We start from the raw sequence: 21039 nt of genomic DNA, 5'->3' as shown, positions 1-21039 counted from the left end.
TAGAGTTGCAGGATGCTCAGTTATGGTAAATTAAATGTAGCCTTCTTGTTTTCCCAAGCAGATCCCTGACCTGGGGTGAAACTTGTCAAAAAACAATCATCTTGTTATGGCTAATTCTAGGGTAGGAAAATTCCTTCATGGACCCTTTGAAAACAAACAAACAAAAAAAAAAAAAACAATCCCCCAAGATTCCCTAAAGGAAATTGCCAGAACACTCTGAGAACAGTAGCACTGTAGTAGTTCCCTAAGTGGAAGAAGCTCTTACTGCAAATATAGGACAGTCTTGAAAGGCTGTCACAGTACTGACCTTACTGATTGGCTCATGTGATGAGTTCTTGCTCGTCTCTGAAGGGAAAACTTGAAGGAATCTTCTTTTTCACAAATTCTAACAGTAATGAAACAAGCTGAGACACTTCCAGAAACAATCATACCAAGATTGTGTTTTGACATTCATTTTTCTTTCAATTACAAGGATCTGGAAGGACAACAATACAGTGGTTTGGATTTATTTTTTTAATAGTTCTTCTCACTTTCAGTAAGCCTTCATTTTGTGGAAGTATGACTTGTATTTTGGCTGATGAAAGGCATTTTTTGAAGATGTCTTGCTCATATAAAGTTACTTTTTTCCACAGTGTGTTCTAGTTAGAATAAGTGCGGGGGGTGAGGACAGTGGAGGTGGTGGTGTTTACAGTGTCATATTTCAGAGACTTTCATCTTGCTGTGTTGAAATTACTCAGGCAAAAAGGATGGATAGCTGGAGATAGAGCAAAGCAGGTTGAAGAATTCTGGCAACGAAAGAGAGAAGCCATGGAAAACAAAGCTCGAGCTCAGGGACACATGGTATGAAATCTGGTCTTCCTGTGTGTATTACTGTTTCAGCATGCTTTGTGAGTCTTTGAAGTAGCATCATAAGTGAAATAGTGACTAAATATTTTTCTTAAGTGTTGAAAAAAACAGAGAAGGGGAGATGAGTTTTCTGCATTTTGTTGCTAATTTTAATAAAACGTAACATAATCGTGCAGTAGATTTCTCATTACTTCAAGCTTATTAACAAAGGAAATTATCTTTGTTTGCATGTGTCTTAACTTGCTATTGTCAATTTTAGAAGATTCATTTACATTTTTTTTTCTATTTATACTTTGGAGTCTTGGTTTAAATTAAACTTCATGTTATACAATAGCTTGAACTGAAAATAGAGTTTGATTAAACTGATACAGCTAATGATCAGACATAGTGGTGGATGCTAGGAAAACACATTCTGCATATTGAAAAGGTATTATAAAGTCATCCATATCTGTTAATGTTGATTCTTATAAAACCTTTACTCTTTAGAAATAAAGTAGAAGATAGTGTCGTAAAATGTTCTTTATGCTTATGGTTCTAAATTCAGTATTCCTTTAGAAAGTTTGTTTAAAACATATATTGGAAATGACTATGTGTTTTGATAACATGGAGGGTTTTACTTTTTGAGTGCTTCTCCACACTATTCATATGCAATTCAGTGACAATATCTTTGTCAGCTGCTGAAATTGAATTGACTGTGCTGGAATAGCAGTGAGATGAGACCAACTGCAGATTTATAGCAGCATCTTCTGAGTTATACCTGATAATCAGATTATGATTTAAAGCCAGGTCTTAATGTCAGCGATTATTTCACTTACAGGAAGCAATTTTTGTGTGCTTTGATTAACTGCTTTCATGGTGAAGTATCCTTAGATTAGTATCTATGTTGTAAAATATGAGTTTTCCTCTCTAAAACTATGGTTCTGTTTTTTAAAACCATCAAGACCAGCAAATAATTTTGAAAAATAAATAGCAATTCTTGTCACTACCTTTTCTTGGAGAAGTCTTTGTTAGTACCATGTATTCTTGGAAAGTTGTTAGCAGTACCAGTATTGCTTCCATTTTGTTCTTGACTTTGTTGGCGTTGATATGAATTTATGAGATCAGTTAATTTAAGATACCCAACTATTCATGTTAATTTTTTTCACTTTTCTCTAATGTGTTCAATAAGCCTAAATGTTTTAATCTTAGATGGTTCCCATAAAAAAACAGGTAGGTTACTGAACAATTAGAAAAGTAACTTGCAGATGCTTAAGACTTATAACTTGAAGCCAGAGTACCAGGTCCATTTCTGGATTTGTCATTGAAAGTGGAAGTTATCAACAGCTTCCTTCTATTTGTGCAGGAAAATAATTTGACTAACTGGCAGTTGTTCTCATATAAGGATGGGACTGTTGTTTGGACAATGTTGATCTGAAAGGAGAAATCATCAGCTAATAGTCAGCCTTTTGTCTGACGACTGGCACTAATTTACCCAGCATCTATAAAATATAATTGCTGTCAATTTTAATTTTCAGCTGACAATCTAAATTTGACTCAGTAGTTGAGTCGATGGTACTTTCAGACATCTGTTTTTTAAGACAGCTGCTGACCTAATTTGCTACTTCACTGTAGCTGTGTGGCTTTGCAAAATATGAGTCCTAGTTTTTGAAAATTTAATGTAGGCAGATGAGTAAAATTAACAATCTACAAAGAAAAACAGTTCTCAAAAATCTTGCTTCCAGTTTTTTCTTAAGAGCAGTGATGTAAATCACCATCAGTGATGGAAATACCTAAAATAACTTCAATGCTAGAACCAAGAACAAGAAATTCCTTCAATAGTGCCAGTAAGCTTTTGTAAAGCTCAGGAACATGAATTTAAAAGTTAAAAATAAACCCAAATATCTTCTGAAAAGATGAATATGGAAAATATTCTTTTACATTTTGTATAGCTTAATGCTCAAGCTGAAACCAGCATTCATGGGGCCCTTATGAATGTATAGGAACTGTTCTTCCACAAAATTCCTTTAATTTGTTCTCTGATCCCCTGGTTACTAAACCAGTGAAGTGTAGTAGTGTGCTATTTCCTTGAGCTATTAATTTTTCTCAATCTGAGAGTTATTTAACCAGAATATCTGGATTCAGTCAATAACCTCCCTGGAGTGAGGTTTTTTACTTACTGATGGTTCTCTATACACAAGCTTGAGAAAGCCAAAGCCCCAGGCATTTTATAAGGCAGAAGGTCTATCACATGTGTGTGTGCTTGCTGTCCTTATTGTATGTTGCACTAACAAATCAAGGAATTTTTAATCTGTTCAGAAAAAAAATGTGGTATGTCATTAGTAAAATAATTCAAGTATTCTTGATTTTGATCCAAGCAGAAAACATGAAGTTAAATGATTCTTGTAGTCTTCTACACAGAACTTTCTTAAAGGTTGAAATCCTTTTGGTGACAAGTCACAGAGTCCATCACATGAACCAAGTCTATACACTGCATGTGTATTAGACATTTAGCACAGCTTGTTAGGTGTAATGAGTATATGTAAGTGCTTTTAGATTTTTGAGTCATCATTGTTAAAAGAGCTTAATCTAAGAACATAAAAAGATTCCACTTTATATTTTAGGCTTAACTCAGCAATGGCAGAAATCCCAACCATGTGCCACCATTTTTATATAATCCAAATGTAGGAAGCTCATACCCATCACAATTTAGATTTTCTAACCTAAATTCTCTATAGCATGAGAAAATCAGAATTGAAGGGAGAAGGCAGCTATATTCTTAGAGCTCTTATGTCTCTCTTTGGCTGCTCAGAATTTTTAGTTACTGCTGTCATGTGTTTCATGTAAGTGAAAAACGCTTTTTGGTGAACTTCAGAACACCTGCAGATCTTTGATTGGTTTCTTGTAAGTGAACAGTTATTGAATAAAGCAGATAATTTTACTGCCCCAGCCACCTTAAATTTGATACCATTAAATGGCAAACAGGGTACACTGCAAAACCTGGCAGATACCTATGGAGGCAGGTCCATTTCTGCAAGAGGAAGGAAATCCAGAAACAAGGAGGAAGAGGTATGCTTGCTGCATGTTTGCCACTTTGCTCATCACAAAAATAGCACTATTTTGACCTTGACTGTGACCAGTTTCCCTGCATGGTTCCGTCTGTGTAACAAAATTAAAGGACTTCCTTAATTCCTAGGAAATAATTTACTGTTCACGTACTAAAGTTTGGGTGTGTTTAATTGTTTTTGTTTTTAAAATAATCAAAATAATAGTTGCTTACATCAATCTGTCTGAGAGGTTCTTGAATTTGATACACATAGGTATAGCTATATCCTAATTCTGTTGTGATAAATGCAACCTTTCCTAGCTTTCAGTAACGTAAAATGTAGTTATAATTAACACCAATAAACATACATTGCAATTTTCTTTATTTTAATTACGTGAGAATTTTTCTGGAGATTAGTGTATGCTAGTGAAGTGGTAACAATAATGTTGGGAAGTGATTCACTCATTTTATATCCTTGCAGTATCTGATATATTTTAAGTTAACCATACTGGAGAGAGTTTCCATAGAGCTGAAACTTGTTTCATTTCTTTGCGTTAGGAATATTTGGCAAGATTGAGACAGATCCGGCTACAAAACTTTAATGAACGTCAACAGATTAGAGCAAAACTTCGTGGAGATAAGGTTGGTTTAAAAATAAATACTTCTGAAGTTGAGTGTGTGGTGTGTTCTTTTACCCCTGGTGGAAGACTTTTGTTTTAGGCAGTTTTATATAGACATATATTTTAGACAGCGTATATATATTGGAAAAATCCTGGAATTCTAGAGCATCAAACCTTTCTTGTATACCTCCCCTGCAGAACATGGAGCAGTGATGAAGGGTGGCAGGTGAGAGCCCAGCATTGTAGGCTACTTTCCTTGCAACAAGAGGCACATTACTTTTTTCCTGACTTATTAAAGCTTCACATCTTTTAAAACCAATCCTCCCTGAAAAACCAAACAAATAAACAAAACCCCCACCGATCTCAGAAATGAAGCTCTGTTCAAGTAGACATTGTATTTAAGCAAGGAGTTAGTGAAACTGATCCATGTTAGTTATATAGTCGTTTCAAATATTCTGGCTAGGCACTCGTATCACTCAGCTTTTATAAACATGATGATAATTCCATGAAGACTTTTACTTTGCAGAATGAATCTGCCAGTTCTGATGGACAGGACTCTAGTGAGGAAGCAGAACTGAAACGCAAGAAGATAGAAACGCAGAAGGTAAGTGTAGAGTGGGAGGAGATGGAAGTTACTGTTGTCAAATATGTTTTATATCTCATTAATTTTCTTATATTTCATTTTGCTATCAATAGTTTGTTCATGTATCCACTACAAGGGGAATGGGAGGAGTTTAACTGTATAGAGCAAACAACTCTGTTCAGCTGCTTTATCTTGGTAATTTTAAAACATGGTGAAGCATAATGTAGTCTATCCTTGCAAGTCAAGGATTTTCCCTATCCCAGTCTTTGAGATTTATCTCTAGGGTAGCTTTAGTCCTAATGGCAATTTGGTATAACTAAAACAGCATTTTGAGACTGAAAGGGTAAGGAAGATGTACCTTAGAAAACACCTTTATTTTAGTTAAAGAATAAAGGAAGGCAAAACTCCTTAAATGGGCTGACATGGGTTATGTGTGGATTGGAATGTGAGTTATAGAACCTTGTGATGAATTACATTTTAAACAGATGCATTTCGTAGAAATACAGTGTTTAATTAGAACTTTATTCCAAGTGGTGTTTTTATATCAATAACTAAGTTCATGATACTATACACAGCAAGTATTACTCTTATCTATTCTATGATGTTCCCGCCACCATCTGCAAAGTACAGTGTAAAAACAAGTTAACTTTTTGCCTACCCTGAAAACTAGAGGTGAAACAGCAAGTGAAGCTTTTTGTGTATGAGTAAGTTAGTAAAATTTAAACTGAATATTTAATATTTTTTGATTAATGCATTTGTCTTCTTAGATAATTTTAAGTAGAGTTTCTAATTTTACATTAGTCTATTTAAGATTACTATGTACACTAAAAATACAACCCTGCAAATCAAGAACTGAAATTAAATTTTGAGGAGTTGCCATTATTTCAACATAGATGATCAGTTATTATACATGCATGGTGATTTTGTCACTGGAGTCCTCCTTTCACAGTTTATACAGTAGTGAGAGAAAGGATGATGAGTAATCCAAGAATATTCCTTCTTAAAATGTTCCATGAAATAGGCTGCTGATGATTTTAAGTTGATCTTTTTTTTTTTTGCTTGTTTACTGTAGGCCCAAGCAAATGCTCGTGCAGCAGTTCTGAAGGAACAGTTGGAGCGAAAGAGAAAGGAAGCGTATGAAAGAGAGAAAAGAGCCTGGGAAGAGCATGTAAGAAAAGAAATCTGTTACATGCAGTCGAAGTATGTAGAGCCATATCTTTGTATAAATAAAATCCTATATTGTGATTTTTCAAGACAAGTAGTTCTGAAATTGGAGAGAGTATCTTGTGTCAGTCAGAATTCCCTCATTAGAAGCCTAATCTTAGGTATGCTTGCAGGAAGACTTCTGAACATCATGCCTAAGAATCATTAGGATCACCCCAACTATCTTATTAATCATCTGTTAATGACCAAAACTTATTTTATTTTCTTTTATTTGTGTGTGCTATGGAACAAATCCAACTAATAATATTATGACTAGAAAAAACAGGATGTGAAGCTGACAAACTGACATGCAGTGGGCAGTTGTCCTTTGTATGAGTGTGTGGCATTATTGTCTTTTTGTAAGGATTACATGAGCCTAATTGATAATACTGTGTTTAATGTGTGAAGTCTTGACGTAAATTTTTAATTTAATTTTTTTTTATTGCATCTATACAGCTGATTGCAAAAGGGGTAAAGAATCCTAACGTGCCTTTTCATGTGGAAGCTACAGAGCATAATCCTATGAATGGACTACAAGAGTCTGGGGCAGCTCTTCCTAAGCCACAACTTCCAGTGAAGCCTGGTGTACCTGTCATCTCCATGACTTCTGCTTTGAAGGAAGTGGGTGTGGTAGGTACTTTTGTGGTAAGGGTAAAATGAAGGGAAAGGCAGTAAATATTGACTGGAAAGAGAATGTTTAGAGAAAGTAGGTATAGGTTAGCTAGAAAAAAATTGTTAAGGCTGTTTGTTGTTTCTAATTAGGGAGAAGAAATTAAAAAAAAATAAATAAAAAGAAACCTAAGCTTGGAAGGTGTTGAAACACATCTGTATGCTGAAACTGAAATTCGTGTTTTGAGCAAAATAGCTTATGATGAACCCTAAGTGGCAGTTTCCATTTTGATCAGGACAGTTATGTTCAGTCAAAGAAGACATCAACTTCCAGCATTTTCATCAGCCCCTTGAAGAGAGGAGTTAATGAGTTGGTTACTTGGTGGAAGTGAGCAGATAAATTTTGAATGACAGGACTATATTATATTAATGACTGATTGTTTTTAGTGAGCTTGAATGTGCTGAATATTACAGAGAAGACAAAGCTTAAGATTCTTGAATCTGTTAGTGCTGTCTCTTCTTGTTATCTAAAAGAGCATCCTAATTTCTATTCTGCATGTTCTCGGTCCTGATATTGTAAATACTTACATGTTTACCTCAACTGCTTTATGTTACAACTGAGCAGACAAGTGTAACCTTGTACAATTTAAAATTTAAACACAATCTGTGTTAATTTGAATGCTAGCTTTTGTACATTTGCCTAAACTGTTTCTAAATTTCACTGTAGTGTGGTACTTCATACTGTATTCAGCCCTGAAGGCTACAGCTATGGGAATAGAGCAAAACTTACACTAAAGAATATATGTAAAATATAAAATGTTTTACACTGAAAGACGTCAGTTGATAGCTGGAAAAAGAAATAATATTTTTTAATAAAGCATATTTTTCCATGTGGACAAGTTTGTCTCACAGTAATGCAAGACAGTGACTGTAACAGACTAAAAAATAGCACACAGAGTAATTGGAATTGAAGAATACAAGCCTTGTAAACAGATTATAAATTCTACATTTTTGCCTTCAATATGCAGTTGGCTTATTTACATGTCACTAAATTTGTCTCTTTTCTCTTCTTTTTTTTCTTTATAAATTATCTTTGCCTCTGTGCTTGCCACTTTTTTTGTTCTCTTGTAGAATTACTCATTTGTAGCAAAGGAATTCGGTGTTATCTTGCGGTAGAGGTTATATCTGGCTTTATCTCTACGTGTTTCGTCCTCTAAAATCTCATTTGTCTGTTTAAATTGAGTGATTCACTTGCTCATCACTTTTAGATAGTGTTTGGTTCAAAGATGGAAGCTGCCCTTGAAATTCTGTCTTTAGGACAGAATAAAACAGAATAATCAAGAATTGGGTTTCAGTCTACCTGCAGTTGTCATTGGAAAGGTTTTGTTATATCTATTACTATTTTCAAGATAATTTTTTTCTGACATGTTCTTCTACTTTCTATTTCATGCTTCTGGGACTTAAAGGACGAACATGCAATACCTGCTGTCCAGGAGTCTGAGGAGGAATTAAAAAAGCCAGATTTTGCATTACAAGTATGTCAAATTATATCATGCCATTTAGGTATCCTTTCAAGAAAGGCGCTATTTTAATACATATGTTGGTCCTTCTTTCAGAGTAAGCGAGAAATTCTGAGAAGATTAAATCAAAATCTTAAAGCTCAAGAAGATGAGAAAGGAAAAAAGGAGGGTAAAAATACCTCTGAATCAGCTGGATCTGAAGATGGTAAGGAACAGCAAGGTGATCAGCCACTTCTGGGAGATCGCAAAAAATGGGAATCTGGGGCATCTGAGTTGGTTGTTCCTCTAGCTCAGCTGTCGATGGAAGATTCTTTCTCTGGAGCAGAGTGTAAGTTCTTTTTTTTTTTGTCACCGTGGTATTAGTAAATCAGTTTGCCATGTGTAGTGTGTGTTTTTATAAAGCAAGTACTCTTTATTATTATCGTCTTGTTATCAGTTACATGGCATGCACTTCTAAAAATGGGTGGTTATGTACTCCCTTAAATAAGGAATAAGGAACAGGCTGACTAGTTAAACAGCCTGCAGGAGATTCAATAAATAATTCCATCATTGCAACAACAAACAGTTACCTAATTAAATGAGTGGTTCCTTTCTTCATGTCTTTTAAATAGACACTAATTTAACAGAAAGAATAGAAAGTATTTAAAATATATGAAAGTTTCTTATTTAACTTGAAAATCCTGTTGTGTTATCAGTAATAAAAAAACAACTAAGGGTTTTTCTTTATTTAGATCTGTAACTTCTGTTAAGCCTTTCTTACTGTTTTCCTTTCTTAAATCAAGATTGTTATTTCCAATTTTCCACTTTCCTTCTCTGGTCTTTTGGCTGAAACCCCTTTTTCCTGGTTTCAGTATGCCTTACAAAGTCTGTTTCACATTGTAGAAAGAAATAATCATTAAGAATGTGACAGACTTGCATCTTGGCATAGTAGTTTTATAGTGCTAGAATTAAGAAACTTTTTACTCTGTTTTTCTTTGTTGCTTTGTATCCTATTTTCCTTGGAGGGAGAATTAACAGAAATAAATGTCAAAGGAGATAGCAAGACAAGAAACTTCCTAGTTAACCATTTCAAGTAAAGCCCAAGACCATTCCATGCCAATGTTAAACATTCTTCATACTGCTTTCTTTTGGAGTGCCTGAATTTCTGAAAGGAGCTGCTGCTGCTGCTTCTAAGTTGCATATGTCAACTGGTATTGAATAACTCTGTTATTGATTGGAATTGGCAGAAGAAAAACTCTAGATAAGCATAGTCTTCAGGCTGTCTGATTTGGGATGAGGTGACATGAATTCTAGCTTTGTCACCTTTTTAGTTTTAAGTTTTGTGGAGGTTGTTTGTTTGATTATTTATTATACAGAAAATGAATAAAAATTTCTAATTTAGAAAAAAATTTATATTTGTGTTTGTGTCCAAACAGGTCAAACTCTGGGAGAAGTAATTAAGTTAGATGTTGGTGAACCTCACAGGAAAGTCTGGGGCAAAAGCCCAACTGATTCAGTTCTGAGGATCCTAGGAGAAGCAGAGCTGCAGCTCCAAACTGACATCCTTGAGGAACAAGATGAGATAAATGGTAAGCACAGTGGGTAATTATCTGCACTGCAAGTGTAGTGACAGTTTATCTACTGAAAAAAATTTTGAAGTAATAGAAGCATATTCTTATATTCTCTCTTGCTTTCTACTTCTGGGTGTTGCCTCAGTTCTGAATGTAAGCACAAGCTGATACTGGAGGACACCAAAATATTTCAAACTCAGTGAAGTGGTAAGAAATTAACCAGGGTGTGCTGAAAGGAAAGGATCTTCATTTCGCTGAAAAGTCTTAAATTTTGCCTTTTAATGGAAACAATCCTATTTTTTGAAAGGATGTCATCATCTGAATATTGCATTAGATGCTTCCTGTAACTTTGTTGGCAGCATGTGACTTAACCATATCAGTTGATTTTTTTTTTTTCCCCCCTCCCCCAGTCAACTCCTGCCCTTAGTTCTTTCTAAGGAAAAAGGACTTACATTTATTCCAAATATAAACTTGTACTAATGATAATGTAACATAAGAAATTAGGATTTTAATATTTCCAGCTTTCTTCTTTATATAGTTGTACTAAAAGCATGCAATTTTTTTCCTTCTGCTTTCCTTTAAAGAAACAAAAATTCCCAGCTTACCTTTTCAGCCACATTGTAGTTCATTATCCAAATATGGTGAATCACTGTTTAAATAATAGAATAATTTTCTGTTAGGTACTGCAGAACTTCTTGAAGGAGATCATCAGTCATCATCAGAGGAGAAGGAAGAGAAGGCTTTTTCTCCTGTTGGAGCTCAGTCTGCAGTACCAGTTGGTGTTACAAAGTCTGTCATGACTGTACCTGAAGAATCTCAAAGAATTGGACCCACTCTGGTGCAGAGCAAAGCTATTATGCTGGATGGTAACTCATTTTGTCTGTAATTCTACTTAAAATCTGTTTATTGAATGCAAAAAGTGAAGTAACAATCTTGTATACTTTTATATCTTCCCGTAAGTAATGTGCAGGTATTTAATAACACATTTTAGGTAGGACCAGATGCTTTCTATGCTGTGTTGTAATCTGATTCAGTAATGTATTTAGTAAATTTCCAGAAACATTTTTTGTGTGCTTGTAGAAAACTTTAGAGTACAAGTAGAATTCTAAAGTGCTTCAAATTTTTTGTTGCTAATTTGCTGGGGTTTTGGTTTGTTTCTACCCATCAATTGTGCTGGAATCTTTTCTCCTATATGATACCAGCATCCTTTTGATCTCTGGGGGCATGTTACTGAGGTTTTTAGAGTTCATTGGCGCTTTAAGATGCTCTTCTGGTATCAGAAAAAAGCCAAAACTTTTAGCTCTGGGTTTAAAAAACTTCTGCTGTTTCTGCAAAATGCGGAAAATTATTAAAGCTGAAGGATTTAAGTGTAATCTTAAAATGTATACTTCCCCATCTTTTTGCTTAATTGGAATTAATTTTTAATAAGGTAAATGACTCTTAATTTTAGAGCCTGATGATTTGGAAGCAGAGGTGCTGGAAGAAATGGAAGATAAAATGCACCAGAGTAAGGAGAATAAGGAGTTTCCTAGCACTGTTAATGAAGTGTGGGTAAAAGAGAAAGAGGATGAGTAAGTACTCTCTTCTGACCTCTCTCTCTCCAGTTCAAACAACTGAGCCTTAACTGAGTTGTATTTGGACATGTCAGTTAAGATTATACTTAGCTAAAGCTTCATTGCTTGCTGCTGTGTTAGTTTTACTGCACTTGATGACTTCATTAGACTGATGACCATTTTTTACGTGGCATTTCCCCTTGATGTGATGTGTTACAATAGGGCACAACGTGACAGAATGAATGAGGCAGCTTCAGAGAAAGAAGCACTCAACAAGGTGCAACCACAAAAGGAAGCTCCAGCAGGTCAGTGCCAGTCTGATGTTCCATGGCTTGGCAGAGTGGGGTGTTTGAGCCATCCCATCTCACTTCATGAACCGCAAATGAGCAAGTTTTTTTGTTTTTTGCTTGTTCAGTTCTTACGTCTAAAAAGGAAATTTCTGATGGATTAGGAAGACAAATTGTGGGTGTTATGTGTGCCACTGTGGAGGAAAACACGTTAGACAAAAGCTACAGTGTGTATAGATCAACAGGACAGTGGCCTGTACTGATGAACATCAACTGTCTGGATGTTACAGCTTTTTCACATGACTATTTAGGATGTTATGAGATCTGATTATTTACTTAATAGAAGTGTTGCTTTGTTTATACACGTTTCAAATTAATACTGAACTGCAGCTCAATGTTTTAGTGGGTGCTAATGACAATCTTTTATCTTTATTGCGTAGAAAAATTGCTTGTTCTTGGAGGTATGGGAGGTAACTTCAGAAAAAACATTGTCAATACTGTCGAGTATCATTGGTGATACTCTTGCATCTAGTTAAGGTGGCTTCAGCAAACTGGATAGGTTTTTCCTCCTGTTTGGGCAAAATATGTTGAGATAACTTCAAAGAGATCTAGTATAACGTGATAAGCAATGGGTGAAAATGGATGACACAGTATCAGACATGGACTGGATAATGAGAAAACAGAAGGCTTGAGCGCAGAGCTGAGGGTTGTATGTTCTCCACAAGTTCAAATGGGAAAATTTGACATTGTAATTGCATTTAATAAAATGATCACAAATATTTTAATACTTTTAAAGTGCTATCTACATTTCCCTTAAATTGTATAAGAGAAATTAGTTAGGTATATTCACAGCACTTACTTTTTCCTTAAGTATCTTTGGTTTTAGTCTGTTTAGATTTGTAACAGACTTTCTTTTACCACATCAGAAACTTGTTCCAGTGACTCTCAGCGAGCTGAACCCTTATTCCAGAGGGTAATACAGCCCACAGCTGTACCAACAGCCTCACCAGTTCTGTCAGCTCAGTCTTCACAGGAAGAGTCTTTTGTACCTCGTTCACGTTCCATATCACCAGCAAGAAATAAAGGCAAAAGTTCATTGTTGATTGGACTTTCTACAGGACTTTTTGATGCAAACGACCCAAAGGCAAGTTTAGAAAACGAAAAAGAAATACTTTTTTGTTCTCCAGTATTATTCTTACCTTGTTATTGAAGCTGAATGAGGCCAGAAAGATGGCACAACTCTTTCAGCAGGTGTTTGTATTTGTCAATCTATGTCTGCCCTGTAGTTCAACTGCACTGTGTTCATGGTATCAGCAAGTCTCATGCAGCAGAGAAAGTCTCTGGTTTCACCATCCAATATTCTATGTTCCAGATGTTTGTGGAGGAAGTCCACTCTTTTTCTGAGACATTACTGAGGGAGTTCATGAAGACATTCCTAACTTGCCTCATCTGCTTTCTCTCTTTTGTGCAGTCTTTTAGAGTTATCACTACCTTGCCATCATAAACAATTACCTAACAGGGCAGCAAATATATCTTGTCATTTCTGCCAACCAAGTGATTTTTTCCTGTAGGATCTAATCTACTAGCACAGCTTCTGGCTGTGAAGTAGGAAGCCTGAAGAACAGTGAAATCTCATTTTAAAGTCTTTTGTAAACTCAAGCTGTCTTTAATATTGTTACCAACCAAGCTTTCTATTGCCTTTGTAGATGTTGAGAACATGTTCACTCCCAGATCTTTACAAACTGTACAGAACTTTAGTTGATGTTCCCAGTGTAGCGGATGTGCAGCATCAACATAATCTTGAAACAGATGATACAGAAGATGAGCAAGCCAAAGAAGGACCCTCTGACTCTGAGGACACGTGAGTGTATCAATTTTATCAAGTATTTTAACAGGCATCTTAGTTCAAGTATGTTTTTGGTTAGCTACAACTGTTATACACACTATACCAGCATGGATTTTTTACCCAGATGTTAAAAATTTTGTATTGAACCACCATTTACTTTGTCTTGTTCCAGAGAACTGAGAAGCTAATGGGGTACACTGCATACAATAGCTGTCTAAATTTCCTTCCCAAAATCTGTCCCAGGTGTTATTCTGTCTGGTGTCTGCAACTTGTCTTTTGCTCAGGCAACTCAAAGTTGATTGCTATTGCTCTTCTAGAACTAAAAATTTCTTGAATATTTCCTTTCTTTCTATGTTCTGGGAATCTTGCTCATTTATATCCTCTACTGTTTAATTACAATGTTCTTCAAGTCCCTCAAAATCTGACCTTGGAACTGACTATTCCCCACAGCTTTGATAGTCTGGTGTATCAAGACTGATTAGATCTAGATCTCTGTTTTGCTCCAGACACATTTTTATCTGTATTGAAAATGTTATATTTGCCTAGATTCAATAATAGTGCACAAATACAAGGATTTTGAAATTACCTTACTAATAAAGTTGAATTTAGGACTTACTGTCTTTATATGAGATTGTGGGAGATCTGTTTATTCCCTGTGTGTTGCATGATACAAAGGTATCAATGCTGTAGTCATGTTGGACTGAGGTCACAAATAGCTGGGAGAGGAGGGTGGAGGATGTCTCTTTTTTTTTTTCCCCCTCCATCGAGACTGGCTTTTCAATTTGCTGCTAACAAAAGAAATTAGCTCTTTCTACAGGGTTTGTCTTGCAAAGTATTAATTATATAAACTTTACATCACATTCCTTTAGTATGTTTGGAGAGACAGATACAGATTTGCAGGAGCTCCGGGATTCAATGGAACAGTTGCTTAGGGAGCAGCCTAGTGAGGAACTGAGTGAAGAAGAGGAGTCTACTTTAAAGGCTAATGCCATGGAATGCATAACAAATGGTACTGAGCTGGATGAAGGAGATGAAAATAACCCCAGCAGTGAAAGTGCTCTTAATGAAGAATGGCAGTCAGGTATAATATCTGTTTTACCTGTTTTATAAGTTATTTATTCATGTTAAATATTCAGATACAGAATAATGTTTTAGCTTCTTTAACTTATAGCAAGGTAAAGCTCTAATTGATAATTTTTACACATAGATTAAAAAAATCAAATTATATTCAGACTTTCTGAATGTTAAGGTCAACATCTAAGCGACAGTCCATGTTGCAAATTAAAGCTTGGCTGTTTGTTGGGTAGTGATGGTAAGGGCCTTTTTCTCTAAATTGTCTAAAACCTGGCTTCAAGGAACATCAAAGACAGAATGCATTGTATGTCTTGAATAATTCATCGCTGTAAGTGTGAAAAAGAAATAGCAATTGACATGACTGGAGTATCTGGGATTCAGTTTAAATTATAGTTAAGTAATTTAACAGGCAATCACAAGGAACATGAAATTGTTCACCTTGTCCTTAGCCAAAATTAGGTATTAATGCAGTCAGACTAAAAGTGAGACAGATAAATTAATTACTGCTTTTAGCATTTTGCATTAGCTATGCACAACTTCCTAAAGTTTCATTTCTGTATTTTCAATTCTTGTGGAATTTGAAGTATTTTACTCTTACTGTAAAATGAAGTGCAACTAAAAATATAGTTATGAAAAGATACAGAAAATCAGTAACTCATCTAAAACAAAGCTTTTGTGTAATTTTTATTGAAGAAAATTTTCAACAAATCGAACATCTAATAATACATTCCAATAATTATTTTAAGGTGAAATAAATGTTGTTAATGTCTTTAATTTTGTCGCAGTGCTGATGTTATACACTGATAACATGCAATACTATCTGTGTCTGTGATTCTGGAGTTGTTGTAAGTGCTAGTGTATACCAGAGTCCTACCTTCTAGATATTCCATAAGAATTTCAAGTTTCCTTGTTGGGGTAGGGAGGAAGGCAGGCCAGCCTTCAAAAGGGTAGCAGATAGAACGTGAGACAAAATCTTCTCAAGATCTAGATGTTAAATAGAGGATTAGAAATAACCTAATGGGTTTTTAACCCATATACAACTTTATATTTTATTGATACTTTCTTATTGATTTGGCTGTTGATACTTGAATGAAGGATGTGATTTGGCCAGGACTACATTACACTAGTCATATATAAGAATTGTAAGTACTAGAGTTCTAATACAACCTCATGAAGTCTGTGATCTACCAGGTAATAGTATTTAAAGGTTTGATATTAGACACTCTGAAATGTATGAAGTTTTTCCGTGGTAGACAAGTTCTCTCCAAATTTGAATGCTTATTTAAGAAAGTATTTTTCCTACATTTTGCAATGGAATTTTACATAAGGATTCTGTCTTGTATTTTTTAAAACATCCTTTTTGTTAGATTTACCTAATGTTTTACCATTAAAACCTATTTCAAGGTCTCTGATACCTATAAGCAAAATGATCTTGATTTCTCTCCTGTATCTTGTTGCACCACTTGGCATACTTAATTTGCTACACAAAGGAGATGCACTTACAAAAGAACAAGGAACTCTGTAGCTAAATTTGTGCTGGGTTTTTTGCTCCATGGAGCAAGATGCATCTCAGGGCAGAAAGCAATGGATGGGTAACATACATGTCCTCATTTTTTGGTAGAAGACACCTGCTTCATTAAGGAACTCCTTTCCCTTGTGTGGGACAGCTGCCAAGCCCTTCATGAGTTTCATCTCAGAAATTTATAGAGTGGTGGTATGGAACTTGACCTACTTTGCTAACTAAAATTCTCCTTTAAGACCATACCTTGTTTTCCTTCAGGCTGAATACCTCTATGGCTAATTGTCAGAATGGGAATTTAGTTGGATGCTTCCCATTTGGGATTCAGGATTTTTTTCAGAAAAGGGACTATTCCTATTTTCTGCACATTGTCAGAACATCTGCCAACATCATCTAGTGCTCCTGAGCTTACCTGTTTGGCTGCTTTTAAAGGATATTTGTTTTAGAGATTTAAAAACAACATTAAGAATGTAGGAGAGCTGAGGGTGTTTTACTGTTGTTTTCTTTCTTTCTAGATAATAGTGATGGAGAGATTGCCAGTGAGTGTGAAGAATGTGATAGTATCTTCAGCCATTTAGAAGAGTTGAGATATAACCTGGAGCAGGAAATAGGCTTTGATAAATTAATTGAAGTTTATGAGAAAATAAAGGTTTGTGGAATAAGCTCAAGTGAAAATGTTTGAAGAAATAAGCACCTAGGACTATTTGCTATGCCAGTTAACTAATTACTTTGTGTAACTGGAGTAAAAGGTTTTTTCTATGGTCTTTTAATCTGTTTTGGCACACTAAAATATTATCAGAGAAAATGCCTGGCCAGTGGATTAAAGAGAAAATCTTCTGGTTTAACCATGAATTTCATTTAATATATTTGAACTATTTAATTTTATACCCATTTTAATTTTGACAACATGGTTTGTTCTTTCCACTAGGCTATACTTGAAGATGAAGATGAAAATATTGATGTTTGTTCAACTGTAGTTCAGAGTGCTCTTGGAAATGAACACAAACACCTGTATGCCAAAATACTTCATCTGGTAATGGCAGACGGCGCCTACCAAGAAGGTAATCTCAGTGTGTCCTGGCAGCTGTGGCTTGTCTTGTGTTCTTTCGTGGTCATAAACAGTATAGGTTCCAATATACTTTTAAAACATCATAATATCACAGAATTTAGAACATGTCTGTGCTTTGGTATATTGATTGACTAAATTAATTAAAATGTTCCGCAAAGGTTATTTTTATTCCTGAAACAAAATGTGGCAAACTTTGCTGACCATTCTGATTTAACAGAATTTGCAGTCAACTGCAACAGTCAACTGTCTGTACAGTCAACTGTAACAGTAATTGGCCTACAAAAGGTACAATATAATTATTTAATTTCTGTAAAACAGTGTCACAGATGGGGAAAGGAAATACAACACAAAACCTGCAGAATCAAAACCAATTTTATCTTAAGAATGAATGAACTTTTAGCTAAAATAGTATTATGCTTTCTATAATGTTACTTTTAATAGATTGCACCATCACTCCTTTTCAGAAATTTCATGGAGCTCTTTATCCTATAATTAGCATTTTTCAGAAGACCTTGATGTGTATGTACCATCCCTCTTATTTAGTGTCTCAGTAATAGATGAAAATAATTTATTTTGCCCTGGAGCCCTGCCCAGATTGGCAGAGTTTACAGGGCGGATGGATGTTGCTCCATCTTTCAGAGTCACACTTATGAAAAACCACACAGACCACCATCAGTAATGGAATACTTTTGGGTTTTTTTCATTTCTCTCATGTCAATAATTTAACTGCAGTTAGGTATTTTTAAATTTCTAATGGTGAAAGTCTTCACTGGAGAGGAGAAAAAGAAGAAATCTAAAATTTTAATTAGTTTTATAGAAATCAGAAACATCATATATTGGCTTTAAAAGTATGTGCAATGATCACTCTTTAATGCATTTCAATTATCAAAAAAATATTCTAATGCATGTTAACCAATATGTACTTTCTGCATCTTTTAAATTCTTTTAAATGTGTTGCATTGGTAGTGCAAGGTCAAATAAGGGTACAGCTTTCTGTGACTTTTATATGTGAATACTTGGGGGAGTGTCTTAAAACTAGTTAGAAAAACATAACATTTTTTTTTTTTAATTCTAATCCAAATTACATTCTCTCCTTTTTTTTTTCTACTGATATAGAACTGCTAGGTAAGAATAATCATTTCCATGTTGTTTTCATGCTGTGTTAGAGAAGTGCGACAGAGAAATGTCTAAAAAATATTATTCAGGCACAATTTCTTGATTTAGTGGCAGATTTGGAAAGATGCACTGTAGTAGTCCATTTCTCAAGTATCCAAAAGACTGGCAATGTAAAATAGTAAGAAAATGGTTACTAGCATGTCACCATTTTCTTTTGCTTGCTACTATGCTTTAAGGATAGTTAAAAACTAGTGATTTTAAATGAAAATTTGCTGAAATGTTGGCATATAAATTATAAGCTGTTGTCTGAGTGAATCCTATTAAAATGAGCTGACTTTCATCTGGCAAGATGCTGATTAACAAGTGGCTATTTTTATTAGATTCAGTTCTAATTCTGTATTTTACAAATCTGTGGTAGCATCCAAAAATGATAAAAAGTAATTCTATACATTTCACACACTTGAATTAAAAAGTCCTATGCTAATAGGGGTGAATAGAGGACAAGTGACAGACAGAAAGATCTTCATGAGCTTCTGTCTTAAAAGCCTTATACTCTTCAAATAAGAAATGTTTGGAGAAAATCTCTGTTCCTCTTTCCTAAGAGAATTTTCTAACTGAAGCAGGCCACTTGAGGTGCAACTATCTTAAATTCACTAATCCAAGTGTTCAAATATTTGTGTGTAGCGCTTTAAGGCAGCTTTGGTCATGGTCACCTCATTGGTGACAGACTTAGTGTATTCTTGTGTTATTGCTTACCGAATTACGGTTTCTAGATTGTTTTGTAACCCTAGCTTCACTTGTGTCTATGTGTGTCTCTCCTTTTCACGCTGCTCTCCTCTTCTTCTACTTTGTACAGGTAATGACGAATGAACCTGACTCAGGAAATTCCTTAGTGCTTTCTACACACCGGTGTCCGAAGTCCGCACAGCTGAACAACAAATTGTAGTGAAGAATGTAACATGGGGCAGGAGAGGCAAGACTTCAAAAAAGAATGTTGATTGTATGAAAAAGAGAAAAAACATGTCTTTTAAATGGAGATACCTTTAGAGTTCTCTTGTGTGGATTTGCATATGTGTTCCTTAAATATTAGGCGCCCAAAATTTTAAAAAACCTGCGCCAACCAAACAACAACAAAAAAATCAACAAAACCCAAAAACCTCAACAAACCAAACCAAAAACCCCCAAACCTGTAACCTCTCAAATTTCAAAAGAAACAGAGAAAGAAATACCTGTATATATTCTGATGCAAAACTGAGACCTATAATTAAAACAGAACTTCTGCCATATGAACAGATAGCTGGTATGGTTGAACAGTTGAAAGCATTACTGTGTTGTGGAAGTACGCACATCTAGCTGTTCGCTTACAGACTTCAAGTAGCTTTTCTTTACACCTACACAAAGAAATTGCTTTGTTTTTATTAACACTCATGGTTTTTTAATAGTATCTTAATCTAGTGGTCCAGTTCAAGCATTTCACTTTTATTGTATTTTGAAGCTGAAGGCTTCTGTCACATCTGAAATATTTTGATGGTGTTTCTTAATTAGGGCAAACTGGTACATAAGTCATCATTGAAATGTCTGGGGGGGTTTGGAATTGTAAAATCCATTTGGACCTAGAATACTCTTTATTTAAAATTTTTTCTTCTTATTTTGCTTCTTCCCCTTTCCAATCCCCTTCCCAAAAATCCCAGTTCTTTACCTCTCTTGAATTTTGTAATCTGGTCAATGATGATGTACTACACTGTTGAACTGAAAAGGGGAGGTTTGCAGTTTGCCTTTGAAGTCTGCGTGTTCTAGTCATTGCTCCAACAGCCACAGGGGAAAATGAAACATTGCAGCCACAAGTGCTGTGTAATACTTCACATCTTCTGGCTCCTGTGTTGTACAGCTTGGTTTCCACCGCACTACAAGCAAAACCGGGTTTCTTCTGACACACATTTCCGCGTTCCTTGTGTCGAAGCAGTACTATACAGGGCAGACATTAGGGATTCTGTTGTTTTCCAGTCATCATCTCTGCATCTTTACCGGTTTATCCGTTACAGTAAGTCTCTTGTTATGAATTTGATGAACTTTCGAACTTCCAAGTGCCCTGTTGAAGAAAAATAGGTTTGGTTTCTTTTTTTTTCAGCTACAGCCAGTCTCAATCTAAAACTGTCAAAACTTGCTTTTCCACAAAGTAAAAACCAGTATATATATATATATATATTATTTAAACTGTCAGAATATGTACATGTTTTTTGTATAATTGCTTTATGGTGTCATTATTAAAATTTTGCCCACTGAAAAGGGTTAAATTTTTTTAGACAGATACCAAACTTATTCTAGTTCAGCAGTATCGTGGGAATCTGCGGTGAGAATAAAATTATTAATAATAAGAATAAAAAATTGCCTTCAATAGATTATTCTTTATATCCTTATTTCTTTGATAAACTCCTCTGACTTCATCTAATGAGAAACTATGATCAATTCTTGGAAATAGTGTTGGTTCTGGGCTATGTTGCTTCTTTTCTCATTCCATTTCCTTCTTCCTTTTTCTTAACTTCCCAGAGTAAAATTTTTACCAGGTTTCTCATCCATTCCACTTTCCACTGCTGCATAATCTATTCAGAGATGACCCTTATG

At 35.0% G+C, this 21039-nt stretch overlaps 1 protein-coding gene across 20 annotated transcripts in view; it reads left to right on the top strand.

Moving 5' to 3' along the window:
* NEK1 (NIMA related kinase 1) overlaps positions 1 to 20794 on the top strand; it is a 44211-nt gene extending 23417 nt beyond the window's left edge. For 11 of the 20 annotated variants that reach the window (XM_041480022.1, XM_041480025.1, XM_041480029.1 and 8 more), the window contains 18 exons: positions 738 to 840; positions 3808 to 3891; positions 4427 to 4510; positions 5000 to 5092; positions 6144 to 6239; positions 6731 to 6904; positions 8350 to 8418; positions 8500 to 8731; positions 9819 to 9971; positions 10634 to 10819; positions 11404 to 11524; positions 11729 to 11811; positions 12720 to 12937; positions 13500 to 13654; positions 14509 to 14720; positions 16748 to 16881; positions 17161 to 17293; positions 19274 to 20794. In XM_041480022.1, the coding sequence (XP_041335956.1) occupies positions 738 to 840; positions 3808 to 3891; positions 4427 to 4510; positions 5000 to 5092; positions 6144 to 6239; positions 6731 to 6904; positions 8350 to 8418; positions 8500 to 8731; positions 9819 to 9971; positions 10634 to 10819; positions 11404 to 11524; positions 11729 to 11811; positions 12720 to 12937; positions 13500 to 13654; positions 14509 to 14720; positions 16748 to 16881; positions 17161 to 17293; positions 19274 to 19287 (2344 nt within the window). In that variant the 3' untranslated portion in view covers positions 19288 to 20794. Of the gene's footprint in view, positions 1 to 737; positions 841 to 3807; positions 3892 to 4426; positions 4511 to 4999; positions 5093 to 6143; positions 6240 to 6730; positions 6905 to 8349; positions 8419 to 8499; positions 8732 to 9818; positions 9972 to 10098; positions 10161 to 10633; positions 10820 to 11403; positions 11525 to 11728; positions 11812 to 12719; positions 12938 to 13499; positions 13655 to 14508; positions 14721 to 16747; positions 16882 to 17160; positions 17294 to 19273 lie in introns of those variants that run through there. The other 9 variants (XM_041480026.1, XM_041480030.1, XM_041480024.1 and 6 more) reach the window with 5 other exon arrangements.
* The last annotated feature ends 245 nt before the right edge of the window (positions 20795 to 21039 follow it).

The sequence above is a fragment of the Pyrgilauda ruficollis genome, unplaced genomic scaffold (assembly GCF_017590135.1).
Source record: "Pyrgilauda ruficollis isolate IOZ18807 unplaced genomic scaffold, ASM1759013v1 scaffold5, whole genome shotgun sequence".
Taxonomy (NCBI): Eukaryota; Metazoa; Chordata; class Aves; order Passeriformes; family Passeridae; genus Pyrgilauda; species Pyrgilauda ruficollis.
Note: the sequence above shows the minus strand (reverse complement) of the source record. Positions and strands in the feature narration are given on the sequence as shown.